This window comes from Ursus arctos, unplaced genomic scaffold (assembly GCF_023065955.2).
Source record: "Ursus arctos isolate Adak ecotype North America unplaced genomic scaffold, UrsArc2.0 scaffold_22, whole genome shotgun sequence".
In the NCBI taxonomy this organism is placed as follows: domain Eukaryota; kingdom Metazoa; phylum Chordata; class Mammalia; order Carnivora; family Ursidae; genus Ursus; species Ursus arctos.
Window position 1 is genome coordinate 32,112,917 of NW_026622897.1, and position 15,069 is coordinate 32,127,985.

The 15,069-nt window shown below is 37.3% G+C and overlaps 1 protein-coding gene across 1 annotated transcript in view; it reads right to left on the reverse strand.

The window, feature by feature from the left end:
* Window positions 1-1,614: 1,614 nt before the first annotated feature.
* The window catches only part of SLC36A4 (solute carrier family 36 member 4), a 60,646-nt gene continuing 47,191 nt past the window's right edge, over window positions 1,615-15,069 (reverse strand). The window contains exons 10-11 of the mRNA XM_048217334.2: window positions 10,986-11,155; window positions 1,615-6,003 (exon numbers count right to left, since the gene is read on the reverse strand). Of these exons, the coding sequence (XP_048073291.1) occupies window positions 5,696-6,003; window positions 10,986-11,155 (478 nt within the window). The 3' untranslated portion in view covers window positions 1,615-5,695. The remainder of the gene's footprint in view (window positions 6,004-10,985; window positions 11,156-15,069) is intronic.

Consider the following 15,069-nt stretch of genomic DNA (forward strand, 5'->3'; position numbering starts at 1 on the left):
TCTCGTCCTGCTCTAGGCCTGCTCAGTCTGATCCACGCTCAACACTCCTTTCCTCTCTGCTGAGAGCAGGTTAGCCAGGTGGGGGGTGTCCCTGTGTCCAGTCCTCATCCTTAGCACAGCTCAAGATCCAGCATGGAGGAGAATGAAATTACTCCCCAATTCCTTGGCAAGACTCGTGTTTTAGCTTTAGTTTGAGAAGCATTCTATCATCTGGGACCAAGTGGTCCTGTGCTTCGTGGCACCAGAAAACTTTGAAGACCAAAAGACCTGAATCCCTCCTACCATTTTAAGCCTTCGAACAAATCTACCCTTAAAAGGAAACTTCAGATCAAGCCAGTTCTTTAACGTGTGAATCCCACCAACCTAAGTGCAAAATTGTGAGAACACGGGCATATGTTAGAACCACGACTCTTTTGCGTAAAAAAAACCCTAAAATTAATTTTACAAAGTGGATGTATTTGTTTTCCTTCAGCAAGTATTCTGTGGGTCTTTTCATTGCATTTCTCTCTCTCTCTCTGTCCCTAGTTCTATCCATACTCTGTTGGTTCATTTATTGTTTTTGTCTTTCCATTCCTTCTGTGGCTTGGAAGAGCATGTAGTCCTACTAAAGCTTTATAACTTTATTCCCCTTTATTTTCTCTTGCAGTCCTCCCTTTACTATTCATTTAAAAATTGTAAAGTCCATTCTTTTTTAAAAGATTTATTTATTTGTTTCAGAGAGAGAGCACACGAACATGAGTGGGGTAAGGAGCAGAGGGAGAGAATCCTCAAGCAGACTCCCCGCTGAGCATGGAGCCTAACGTGGGGCTTGCTCTCACCACCCACGAGATCATGACCTGAGCCAAAACCAAGAGTCAGATGCTCACCTGACTGCGTCACCCAGGTTGCCCCAAACCCATCTTTTCCCTAACACTATGGTTCCACTCTCTGTGTACCTTGTGCTGGCTCAAAAGCATTATTTTTACAGAGTTGCAATTAACAATTTTATGTATTTATTCTTTCCCAAATTATTAACCTTGAGTGTAATGACAGTGTAATGAATAAATCTTCATTGTATTGTAGGTTAATAATCACAATTTATGATTTCCTTATTGCTGAACACTTAGGTTGTTTCCAATTTTTCACTACGAAAATGCTGCTGATGCTTCTTTAGGAAGAGAGTGTTTCTCTCCTGATGAACTACAGTGTGCCCTTAGGTTAGGGTCACGAGAGCAGCATTCTTGATGTAAAGTTTAAATATGTTTATGGTCTTTGATTTGTGGAGTTGGCACAACGCAAGCAAAATGTATTAAAGTGTAACTGATACCTATTCTTGACCTAAAGGAGTGGTAAATTACATCACAGACGTAGCATCTGCAGACTGCTCATTCTGCATTGACTCTGTAGGAGGGTCAGGTCACGGTTTAGAGTATGTCCCTTCATTTTTAATCAATTTCAGCTCTTAAATCTCAGAGGTACATAGTATCAACTTCCAAGGTTGAAGATCACATGACAAAGAATTAACCACAAAGACTGATTAAAATGTATGGTGAGAATATACTAGTGCCGTTTTCAGCTTATGACATCTGTCAATATCATTTAACCTTATAGAAGACAAATTCATGTAAAAAGGCATTTGCAAGCAAAATAATTATATTTTATTGAAAATTCAGAAGAGTTACAGTACTTTAAGACAGGGTTTTTTTTAATATTGTAAAGAAAAATAAGTTAAAAGAAAAAGGACTGACTCAAGTGCAATAACATTTAGTTTTCAAACTGACAAAACCATTTTGAAAAACACAAAAATCCACAGCTTAATTTATTCACTGTATAAGCATTTGCTTTCCTATTTGTTATCAGGAAAACTCTAATGGAATAATTTTTGGAGTGATCTTTCAACACATCATCCTTCTGGACCCAATTTAAATGGTTGTTCATATCAGTATCTAATTCACATGGAATGCGTGCATAAGAAGTAGCTAATTTTAATATGACATTTTAAGAATGAGAGTAAGTCTTCATCTCATTTATCATAGGGTAATAAATAGCATTTCCAGTCATTTCTTAAGCATGTTTTCTTATCTCCTAGGTGAAAACCAACCACTTTCATTAAGGCGTTTAACCGAGTAAGCACTAGGGGCATGAATAAGATTACCCATAACACTGCCGGAGTGTTAACTATTGCGGTCAGCCACTTAACGTTAGGAAGTACCTTGTCACACCTTTTAGATCGAAGTTCTCAAATTTTCTTATGAAGGGGGAAGCTAGATCAGCCAAAATGGACAAAATTGATTCATTTAAAAAAAACACACTCATTTTACATGATCAATGGTCTGTATTTTTACCAAATCTTATTCCCCAACAGAAAATATTCATTGGGCCACTGGCATAATTTTTAAATTTTTATTTATGATTTCCATTATCTCTACTCTGCATCGTCTCTGTTTTAAACCAAGAAAGGAGAACTGAGGTTGAAACCTACTGTAAACAAACGCACTCCTCAGATGCTGTCGGGGCGGACATCTAGTGAAGAATGCCACCGGTAAGCTCCGCTAAGACCTGTGCTTTGCCACAGCTAGAAATGGCACTAACACGGAGCTCTAATTCAGAGTTCCATTAATATTTTTATAGTGCTTTGCAGTTAGACAGCTTTCCTGTAACTATTCTGAAAATACTGAATGAAATTAGGCCCTGTTAGGAAATTTACAACATGCACATTGCATTAAATGCTTGTAAAAACGTTAAGTACGCTGCCTAGATGAGAGGCAGAAATGGTTTTAAGAAAGGAGAATCCAGCAAGGACAGAATTAAAACATAATGTGGCATTTGCTGATCCAGTATACTTTTTTATTTGATAACATCATACAAATTGGTCTTTAACCGAGGAAAAAACCCTAGTTCTTATTAAATTGTGGAGAAATCTGACCATGTGGGGAAAAGAAGCTCCTCTGATTGAAAAAAAAAAAAAATTTTATATATATATATATATATATATATATCTCTGAAAACCAGTGTTTTGACAAGTTGACTCTGAAACTGGCGACACGCTTTTGAAGGTAAAGGACGAGGGATAACCAACTTAGAACTGAAGTCAGCAGAGGTGAATGAAGCTCTCCTGTCCCTCCCCCACCTCTGTGGTTTAGAAAGGGCTCTCAGGCACCTGATTCGCTTTCAAAGAGGCTCTTTATTGTGGCAGAGGAAATGCGGCAGTCGTCTGAGCCATGGCGTAAGGGACCAAGACACCGGATGCACAATTTGACAGGTGCGATTGCTCTCATTTTTCCAGGCCCGAAAATAAAAGCAACAGCTGGTCTCATCAAAACATCTTCTCTAAAAATCTTTAGAAAATGTTGTGACTCATTAAAACTAAATTTTCAGAGGAAAAACATTGCCACTGATTTTTTTTGCAAATAAAATACATCATCAAAAATCCTTAAGTAAGGGTGCATTTCTGCTTTACATCTAAACAGTTTCTTGTTAGGGATTAAAACTAGTCTCTCCCTTTTAGCCGCTTCTTTCAACATTTCAACTTTTCTCTTGTACTTAAAGTATCGATGATTTAGTGGCTGTCGATTCAGCAGTCGCTGCATAAGGAAGCCTGGTTGATAATGCGCTCGACATTTTGTTCAAGCTGAATCTAAAATTTATTTATTGCTATGATCAAATATTCAAAATTTATTGAATTTGATTAATTAATAAGGAAAATAAACAGGTCAAAGTATAAACAAAATTTCATGCATAGACTAGAAATATCTGAAGACGGCTGACAAAATAATAGTGCTTTCTATTAAATAATGGTTTTCAAGTCATTTTATACCAAGTTATACATTTAAAAAAAAACCCTAATTTATTCTTAGACACATGATTATATAACAGTTTCAATGATGACTACATTTCCTATAACTTCTTCCACATTCTCTCAGTATGACTAAAAGCTCACCAGAACAGATTTGATATAAAAGTATCACAAACAATTATTGGTGATATCTAATGTAAATGTTTAAAAAAAGTTTGACTCTTATGAATTTGTACAAAAATAAAGCTTCTGATACTTTGTTAGAATTGTATTTGATGACTCAATGATGCAAAGCAAAAGATACTTGAACTAAGTTAACATTCATGTATAAAAACACAGACTACATACACGACAGTGATCTGGATGACACAGTGTTACAAATCAGGGTACCGTCAGCCTGATTAAAAAGTTCAACATGTTTTGAAGCATGAACTTTTTAAAAAGTCAAGATTCTTAATGTTTTAAACCTAAAATTTTTCATTTTTCTTGTCAACTGAGATTGTTTTGGTTAATAAATGGGCTTGACGAATATGAAGTAATAAAAGGTATTTCTCTTTGGAAGAAACCGGGAGTGTCTCAAGATTTAGTAGTCTATTATTGCCTTGATTTTTCCTCAACATAAATTTCTTTATGGTTTTTTTTTTTTTTTTATCCTGCCCCTTCAGATCACTAAAAGGCTATAATAAAGCCACAGGGCTGGAAGGAATACACAAGTCCTGTATTTTGTCAGATACCCATTTTCTGCCATTGAGAAAGATGGTGCCTACAAAACCCAAAAAGGGAAGAACTAGTAAGGAGAGTTTGAGCCATAAACAGAGTAGCTGGGTACCTTTTACTAGCCAGCAGTTAAAACAGCATGTAGTTTCTATTCTTTAAAATAAACCAAAACAAAACAACAGAAAACTTCTTTCTCTTGTTGGGGTTTATATGGCTGTAATACACGCTTTTTAGAGTTCTCTGATCTTTATGGTCAGGTCACATATACGATTCAAAGATCACTGGCTTTCCAAGTATTAAAATAATTAAATAGATGCAATGCTACAGGCTAAACTGGACATAATTTATTCTTTTTCCTGGATGTGATGTGAAAAATAAAAAGTCCTGGACTGGGGGTCAAAAGATCAGGTTCTCTTGCTTGGTCTCAAAGCTGCGTGGTCTTAACCAAGTTACTTAACCTTTCTGGGCATGAATTTTCTTAGGTAAAAAATAAGGGAATTGTGTTGGATAACCCTTGAAGTCTATTTAAATTTTACTGAGTCACAAAGTCAGGATCTCACACAGTGCCTCAGAGTTTTCACTGGGCAGATCAACTACCATCAGAGAACAGTGTAGAATAATTCTGGTTGTAGGGATTTCTGATGTTTACATTAGGGCTAATGAGTTTTCTATCCTTCCAGGGATGAATCATTAAGTATTTGGCTCTCTAGTAAAAACATGATTAAGACATTTTTACATTAAACACCAAGTCCACTTTGATATTCACCGAGATAGTGAGAAGATTTTTGTTAACTATGTCCTTCTTTGATTCTCTTATTATTAGAACCGTGTTCTCTCCTCAACTGGGTGGGGAAAGAGGAGCATCGGTGTAAAAGAGAATCTTGGTTGGAGTATTTCTGATTGATTGAAGAATAGTGGAAGTCTTTTTATTCTTTAATTTTTCTACATTTTAATTTCTTAATTTTAATTAAAAAAATTTTCAGGACATTTGTTGAAATTATTGCTGATATTTAAACCAATAATCTGTCATAGTTTACCACGATCGGTAAAGAATTACAGTTTACTACTAAAATACCCTTATTGCGCCAAAAGAAAAGAGAATTTGGTTCTAGTTTTAAGCACATGGCAATGTATTCTACTAGTTCTTATTTTCATCATTTTCAGAACTGAGACAAAAGGAGAAGACTCATAATTCTGCTTCCACTATTTCAAACCAGATGTAAAGCATGTTGAATTCAAATTCAGAGAAGGATTTTGTGGAGTGCCAGCTATAACTGTGGGAGTAGGATAAATAATTTCTTCAACAGTTACATATGTACCCAAAAGGAAACCAACAACTCCAGTGAACGCTATAGAAATATTTTTCAGGATCATCCATATATTGTAGTGTTCCTTAGAAAACGTAAGAATTTCAACCAAGGGTGGTAGGATCAGGGCCAACGTGCTGCTGCTCACAGCTCCAACGAAGGAAATCACAATATCCAAACGAGGAATCAGAACTGCGCCAGCACCTAGAAAATGAAAATACATACTCTCCTTATTTAAATACTGAATACTTACATGAGTACTAAATGTAGGTAACTCTACTTTCTTTTATAACTTTTCTGAATTATTTCAAAATGAAAAGTTAAAAAAAAAAATAATGTACCAGTACTGTTGACCAGATTTTCTTCCAAACTGCTGGCAAGCTTTCTGAAAAGCCTTGATCTGGCACTTTCTTGATCCTACTTACCCTTCTCTTGCCGAAGGTATCAACAGAGGGTCTGTAAAAACCAAGACTCATATTCCTTTCTCAAATGTCCTAAACCGGCTCACCGAACGACTTGCTGGGGGTGTGGAGCGGCCACCAGAAATAACAACTGAGTCTGCTCATATGCCAGCTATGGGGGCTACGTCACCCCTGCCTGTCACCAACGAGGATTCCGTCACCACAGTTCTGGCTTTGAGGACTCCACTGATGCATGAGTTGGCTCTTCCTAACTTGTCTCCTAAAGCTACCATCTTCCTTCTAATCTTTTTTTTATCCCTCTCTCTCTTTTATTTTTAGAGAGAGAGAGCAGGGGGAGGGGTAGAAGGAGAGAAACTCAAGCAGGCTCTCCACTGAGCATGGAGTCCAATGCAGGACTTGATCTCATGACCCTGAGATCATGACCTGAGCCGAAATCAAAAGTCAGGCGCTCAACCGACTGAGACCCCCAGACAGCCCTATCCCTCTCTTTTTAACACTAAGTTTACATACTTTTGTGTTTCTCAGTTCTAGCCTCTTTGTCTCTTGCTGAACTTTCTTGGTGTATATATAATTTAACTTGGGCTCTGTAATTAAGTCTTCAGTTTGCAGCCTACTGGTTTCTCCACTTCTTAATTTTTAGGTTACGGGTTTTTTTCCTTCCCCTGTTCTCTTTGTGGTTCTCAATGCTTTTCAGGAGGTTATGGTATTAATTTGGAACTACCAGGTTTCGTGGAAATATTTGTTATTTCCTATTTAATTTCTTTTGAAAGCTAAAACCCTAAAAATGATTTGGAAATTATAAACCTAGCCTCATACCTAGAGGACTGAAGTGTGGGAAACTTTCCTAAATAAGACTTTGAAGAAGTTGCAGCTCTAACCTAGAAATGCTTGATAAAGTGGGCTCCCTGTTGAATAGATGCTTGCTACATTCTTTTAACATGTTTCTCCATGGAACTATAATAACTCCCAAACATAATTAGGACCTTTCAAATTTCATTGACAACATCCATTTCATGGGGACACACTTCTACCTACTTATACTAGATGGCAGTACAGAAGGAAGGCCAGACAAGCAGGACTAGAACATTGCCATCTGAAGAGCTTTTCATTTTGGAATTCATTTTTCCTCATTCGTGTTTTTCTATAATCCAGCTGTTATTAGTAAAAATCAAGTGAAATATGGTTGGAAAACCATGTGGAGGAACACTATAGGTTTTTTTTTTTTTTTTAAGATTTTATTTATTTATGTGACAGAGAGACAGCCAGCGAGAGAGGGAACACAGCAGGGGAGTGGGAGAGGAAGAAGCAGGCTCCCAGCGGAGGAGCCTGATGTGGGACTTGATCCCGGAACACCGGGATCATGCTCTGAGCTGAAGGCAGACGCTTAACGACTGTGCTACCCAGGCGCCCCACACTATAGGTTTTTTAGAATTTGTTCATTCAGACTAAAATTCCGTTTATCAAACACTTTCATTTTTTAATTTTTTTTAAAGATTTTATTTGTTTATTTGAGACACACACACACACACACACACACACACACACACACACACACAGCACAGAATGGGGAACAGAAGGCAGAGGGAGAAACAGATTCCCCACTGAGCAGGGAGCCCGATGTGGGGCTTGATCTGAGAACCCTGGGATCATGCCAGAAGCCAAAGGCAGATACTTAACTGACTGAGCCCCCCAGGTGTCCCTTATCAAACACCTTTAAATCATTAAATTTATCAATTAGCTGAAGTCATCCTTTAAACCTTATATAATCAGTAGATATCTGCTAGTAAAAAATGGCTTGAAGTATTATTTGGTAATGCTATTAGTCGATAAGGAAGACAAATATATACATTTTAGGGAAATTTGATATATAAAAACCTCCAAAAACAGGAAGTCAAAGGATAGTCTGGGATACAGAGGATTTATTCATTACAAATATTTACTATAGGATTACTGTAAATAGGCTGTCCTATATCATTTACAGACAGGTGTTATGACTAGATCTATTAAATACTAATTAAGTTTATTCAGTATTTCCCAAAACTATATTATAGAGAAAAAGAATGTATCCTTAAAGCATGAATTTTCCTCTCATTAAAAAAAATAAAAAGCCTATTTTAAGTCCATTCTTTGCATCTACAGGATGAAAACACAGAGAAGAAAATATAGAGAAAAAAAACAAAATACTTGATATTATAACATCAACAACAAAACTGTGAGGAACACTCCAGCACATAAATTTTAATTACACAAATAATTAACGGTACTCCCCACATACCTCCTGACTCTTAGATAGAATATGAGGGGATACAGCTTTCCTCACCTGAAGTGGCAACTGAAATGAAGGATTTTAGTGTATCTTCTCTAGTATTCTAAAAACTACTAAGGTTTATATTTTTTGGTGCTTTGTAGTCATAGTCTCCTAAGACCAGAAAGCAAACTCCCAAAGCCAAAAAGTTTTCAAATTAGAAATAGTAGAAAGATCAATGAATTGGACAATAATAGAAAGAAATAGTATTTCACAGATTCAATTCAAGCATGGAATTAAAATACTGGTCTCAGTGTTCATTTTAATTCAAAGTTTAACAGTTCTCTCTACAGGTTTGCTTGTAAAATAAAAGGTATTTATTGTAGTTGATGGTGGCCGTTGGCCAGCTTCTAGTCACGCTTCCCCCTCACCTGTGCGATGCCTCTATAGCCAGTAAATGCCGACGGGAAACAGGTAGAAAGAGTCTGACCCATCTTTCCAAGCTTTTGAGTTGCACTAAGAAGATACTTTGACATGATGATTCAAATGTGAAATAGAGACTTGGGAGTAACCAATATAATCCAAGCTGGTAAACTCACTACTTTGAGACCAGTATTACAAACTTGGGCTCGGTACTTGGAAAGGATTACAGAACACTGAAAGAGACCCAATTTTCAAAGCACAGCCAGCTGCGCCTCCACTCTCACTGCTCGTGTCGCAGTCTGCTCTGTGGACGTCACAGGGCCCCATCGGCTGCCCACACACTCATCCCTGTGGAGCGTGCCCCCAAAGCTTGTCAAGTGCTTTACAGAGCAGAGGAAAAACAGTCCCGTCATGCATATCAGCTGGCTTTTACTTTAATTTGGAAGCATGTGCCAAAGACGCCAGCGAAGCTCAGCGTCTGATGATGTGTCCCGGTGAAGTGGAAGGCAATACTAGCTGGTGTGCGTTCTCTTTGGCCGAAGCATGCTGTAACTATAACTATAACCCTCAATTACCGCTGAGTAGCTTTAACTATTTTTACCCAAGAGAGGAGCAGCAAAGAAACACCGGCCATTCTGTGTGTCATGAACTCAGCTCCTGAGGAGAGCCCCTGGCTTCTGGGAATAGACTCCCGGGAGCGGGTGTGCAGACAGGTCGCTTGGACATAACAATGGCGGCCAATGTGCAGAAATGGGTGAAGTTACCGAACTATCAGAAGTTATTAAATCCCTTTAACATTTCCTAACAAGCTCCTTCAAGCTCCTTCAGTAACTAATTCTAAAAGGAGATACGCTTTCAGAATAGAAGTCTTACACCTATGATAAAAGGGACTTGTACTGAAATCAGCCTTTTCATTTAGTACAGTTGTCAAAATATCAATAAAAACAATATGTAAGAAATATTTCAAAATGTCTTAAAATAACTTTTTCCTACTGAACGTTTTATTAGTCATCAGCATATGGGCTTACTGACTTCACTCTTCAATATGATTTACCTTATTATGGCTATAATTTATTCAAATGATTACTTTGGAAAAAAGTTTCATTTACTTTTCCCAGCTTTGCTTTTTCTTTAGACCTGTAGGCATAAGCTCCACCCCAAGCTGCTCACTGAAATTACAGTTGTCCCGAATTTCTAGCTCTCTCATTCTCTCGCCTTGACTGGGCCAAGATGGTTACTCCTATCTTCCACAGAAAGCTGACCCATTTCCAATGGGCCCTGGTATCATTCTAGGTAATCTTGGTTCAGAGTTACAGTCATCTTATATTTGCGGTTACAACAATAATGGTGACAATTATAACTTCTGGCTACTTTGTTAATATTCTTAAACCCTACAAGAACGCCATTAAGGAACTCTTTCTTCATTTCACAGTTGAAGAAAGAGGGGCTTACAGATGGTGTGGAACTTGTCCAAAGATACCAGCAGGTGAGCGGTAGGTTTGAACCGTGAGGTCAGTGTGACCCCAAAACTCACACTGTTTCCACTGTACCAAAATCAAGCTTCTTCTCCACAGGTCTCCATAATTAGTGCTCCCTGGTGGAGGCATTTTATACTATGAAACCTTGAGACGAGATTACACACATTCCTCCGAATAATGAGTAAAATTAGCCACTGAAATTATTAAAGACCAAAACAAAACAAAACCCATTTGTATAGGTAGTCATGGAGAGTTAAACTGTTAAATATACAAAAGTTAGCAGAAATAAAAAACCCGAGGAAAACTAAAACCAAAATAAAATGTGTAGCAACAATATAAGGAGTCCGTTATGCATCTGATCTAAAAATACTTATATTTTAATCACCACTGATGTAGTTTTCAAAATGATAATTTGATTAGTTCTTTTAAGTGTAATAGGATCTGGTTTACGTTTTTCTTATACAACAGTAGAATAATGGAATTTTAACCCCAAATTATCTCCGCTATGTAAATAAATTGTTTTTAAAAAATATACTTTGACATATACTTTAAGTAGCTTCATTACACAAAATTCAACAAGAAAAAATTACGATGATATAAATGCGTAGTAATACTTACATGTAATAGCAACCAAGAAGGACCTTATTGCAAATTCACAGATTTGTTTCCATTTAGCATGAAATTTGGATGTGATCACAGGGATGATGATCTCTGCCGGGACATAGAACTGAATTGAATACGTCACAAAGATGCCAAAGGAATATAGAATTTTCACTGATTGATACAACCTGTTAAAAAAATATTTCAAAATTCGGTCATTCTTTTTCCCCCAGATTTACTGAGGTATAACTGACAAAACTGTAATATAGGTAAATCGTAAAACACGAGTTGATAGAAGTATACACCGTGAAAGGATTCCCACTATCGAGTTAACTAACACACCCATCACGTCACATATCTGCCATTTGTTTTCCTCTCTTTTTGGTGAGAACACTTTGTTCTACTCAGGAAATTTCAGGTATACACTACACTGTTACCAACTATAGTCACCACGTTATACATTAGGTCCTTAGAACTTCTTCTTACAACTAAAAGTTTGTAACCTTCTATCAAACCCTCCTCTTTTTCCCCATCCACCAGCCTCCTGGCAACTGTTAATCTACTGTTTATGTGAGCTTGATATACATATATTTTTTAATTAATTTTTAAAATTATGTATTTATTTATGTTAGAGAGAGAGAGAGAGCAAGTGCATGTGAGCAAGGGGAGGGGCCGAGAGAGTGAGGGAATCCTCAAGCAGACTCCCTGCTGAGTGCAGAGCCTGAGGCAGGGCTCGATCCCAGGACCCTGAGATCATGACCTGACCTGAAAACAAGAGCCAGCTGCTTAACCGACTGAACCACCCAGGTGCCGCTACATATGTATTTTTAGATTCCACCTATGAGTAATACCACACAGTATTTGTCTTTCTTTCTTTGCCTGGCTTATTTCACTCAACACAATGCCTTCCAGGTTCATCTACTCTGTTGCCTTAACATGAATCTGGCTTTCTTCTTTTTATCTTTAATGTTAAGATAGGCAAGAAATCCAACATAAACTTAGGCCAATATCTAATTAAATGCCTGTTTATTAAAAAAAAAAAAAAAAAAGCCAGCTGATCTCTACTAAATTTCTAGATGACTGGTGGACAGTTCATTCTGACAAGCCTAGAGAGCTTGACTGTGGCAATGCAAAGGTTTGAGAATATTGCTGGAAATATTTCACTTTAGGCTAAGCCAATGTTCTAAAGGCTAGACTGTGTCCCATGAAGAGTTAATGTTTTCTCAACTCTCTTTTAAAAACTGAGCATACTGTTACGTCTTTGATAACTTACTGATCTGTATAGAGAAGAAAACTTCACATTGAACTCTGAATTACAGTTCTCCTTGCTTAAAAATCTTGGTATGTATGTCATTAGTTGCAGAAATGTCATCATTCTTAGGTCCAAAAGGAGGGTGTCTAAATTTTTTTTTTTTTAATGATTTTATTTATTTATTTGACACAGAAAGAGAAAGAGAGCACAAGCAGGAGGAGCGGGAGAGGGAGAAGCAGGTTTTCCGCTGAGCAGGGAGCCCAAGGCGGGGCTCGATCCCAGGACCTTGGCATCATGACCTGAGTCGAAGGCAGACAGTTAACTGACTGGGCCACCCAGGACCCCCTAAATAGTTTCAACTTAAAAAGTTCTCCAGATTCTGTAGGAATTCCACCTACATTAAAGGTACATTAATAGGGAAATAAAATTTGTTAAGTTGGATTGATGCCTAGTGCTTCAAAACAGCACAGCAATGTTCAGTTTCATAAATATCTTTAGATTTCTACGTTGTAGATAGTCTCTTGTCTAAATCAGTATGCATGTCTGGACAGAGACTTCGGTTAACTTCCTTTTGTCTGGCAAAGAACACTTCTGAAATGCTGACAATGGCACAGAGAAAATGTAGAATCATAGGACTCAGAACATTATAGGACCTGCTCTCTTGGGTTACAGAAAATAAAATTATGTTGTGCTTTTTGAAATTTTAAATATTTTACAAGTTAAAACAAAAAACCCAAGTGCTCTTGTATCCTTTAAGAAAACAGCTGAGGAGGGGAGCATGGATCGAAAGTGCCGCAGCATTAGGGGTTGTGGTTAACACACGTCCTCTTTAGGCAGAAACATCCTGGATAGTCCCAATCTTCCCTTAAGGGTCCTGCTTTCCCACCTGCAAGGCCTATGAAGGGAAGAGTGTTTCTTTCTTAGGAAAAAATGCAACCCTTTTAAAGGGATATGAAATATTCCACTTTTCGTAAAGAAAGGCCTCAACATTAATTAGACTTTAAGCTTATTTCTGATGTCTTAAGATTTAAAGTAACAAAGATTATAAACAGTTCCCTAAGCTGTGGCCACGCAGGAAGTAATTCCATAATATAATATATGCATCATAGAAGTGAGTAAGAGAAAGGAAAAAAGCCTAGTAGAAATAGATTAGAAGATACTACAAACATAATTAAAGAAAGAAGGAACTCCTTAGGGCTAGCAACAATAAAATCTTAATTTTAAAATGATTTCCAGATATATTTCTCAGCTTGAGGCTTAAAGTTAAAATATAAATGGTCAAGTTACTGCAATGCACAGAAAAACTGAAAGACTCCTGCTTCATATACTCTGATATGTAATTGTAGACAATTAAATGAATATCCTTATCAGTTTATTACTAGAACATTCCTTTTGTTCTAATTATCTTTTAACATACGTTTTTAAATAGGGTTAACAATATATTTAAAAATACATCATTATGCATATAGGTGTAATTACTTTTCTAATGATTTAAAACAAGTTATGCAGGCTAAGAATCTGGTTATTACTAACGCAAGTCGGTAAGATTAATTAGGTATTACACAGAGTACTAACGAGAAATAAAATGGTATGAGTCTTTTAAAAGCTAATATACGTGCTATTTATCAACCAAAGAAGAGTAATAAAGATGTTTAAGGAAAGCACTGCAGTCTTCTGAAATCAATTGTTCAATTCTGACTTCTCTTCTGTTTTAAGAATCTACCAGTTTCTATGTTTGGCCTCTACTTTTCAATCACTCTATTTTTCTCTAATCAACTTTTCTATAGTATTATCAACCTTTGTTCTCGTTTTGGTTTTAAGCAGGCAGTTTTAGAAAGTACTCAGTTTTAGAAATGAAGAGTTGAAAGAAGAATCTACCCTGTAAACTCTCTCCAAAAGACAAAAAACTTTCTTAAAGTTACAAGAATTTGTTTTGAAGATACAGAACATAAACAACTTTCAAATAATATTTAATGCACATTAAAAAGTAATTTAAAATTCACTGCCAAAGGTTTTTTTTGTTTTGTTTTGTTTTTTTAAGATTTTATTTATTTATTTGACAGAGAGACAAAGCCAGAGAGCATAAGCAGAGGTAATGGCAGAGGGAGAGGGAAAAGCAGGCTTCCCACTGAGCAGGGAGCCCAATGTGGGGCTCGATCCCAGGACCCTGGTATCATGACCTGAGCCGAAGGCAGATGCTTAACCAACTGAGCTTTCCAGGCATTCCCTATACTTTTTTTTTTTAGATTTTATTTATGTATTTATTTTAGGTGGGATGGGGCAGAGGAGGAGTGAGAGGGAGAAAGAGGGAGCAGACTCCATGCTGAGTGCAGAGCTGGACATGGAGCTCAAACTCTGGACTCTGAGATCATGACCTGAGCTGAAACCAAGAGTTAGACGCTTAAGTGACTGAGCCATCCGGGTGCCCCCTCATAAAACAATACTTAACCTATATGTACAGATAGGAATATCTTACAAATTTTTTTAAAGCCAGCCTGAGAAATTAGCTGTTGACTGATTCTCCTTGTCTCAAGGTTGCATACAGAAGCTATTCTTGGAAAGACTGATAACTCACTTTCCCTCTTCGACCCTTCGTGATACTCAGGTTAAAAATCTTTTTTTTTTTTTTTAAAGATTTTATTTATTTTTTTGACAGAGAGAGAGACAGCCAGCGAGAGAGGGAACACAAGCAGGGGAAGTGGGAGAGGAAGAAGCAGGCTCATAGCGGAGGAGCCTGATGTGGGGCTCGATCCCATAACACCAGGATCAGGCCCTGAGCCGAAGGCAGACGCTTAACCGCTGTGCCACCCAGGCGCCCCTCAGGTTAAAAATCTTGAGCTTAGTTCCGTT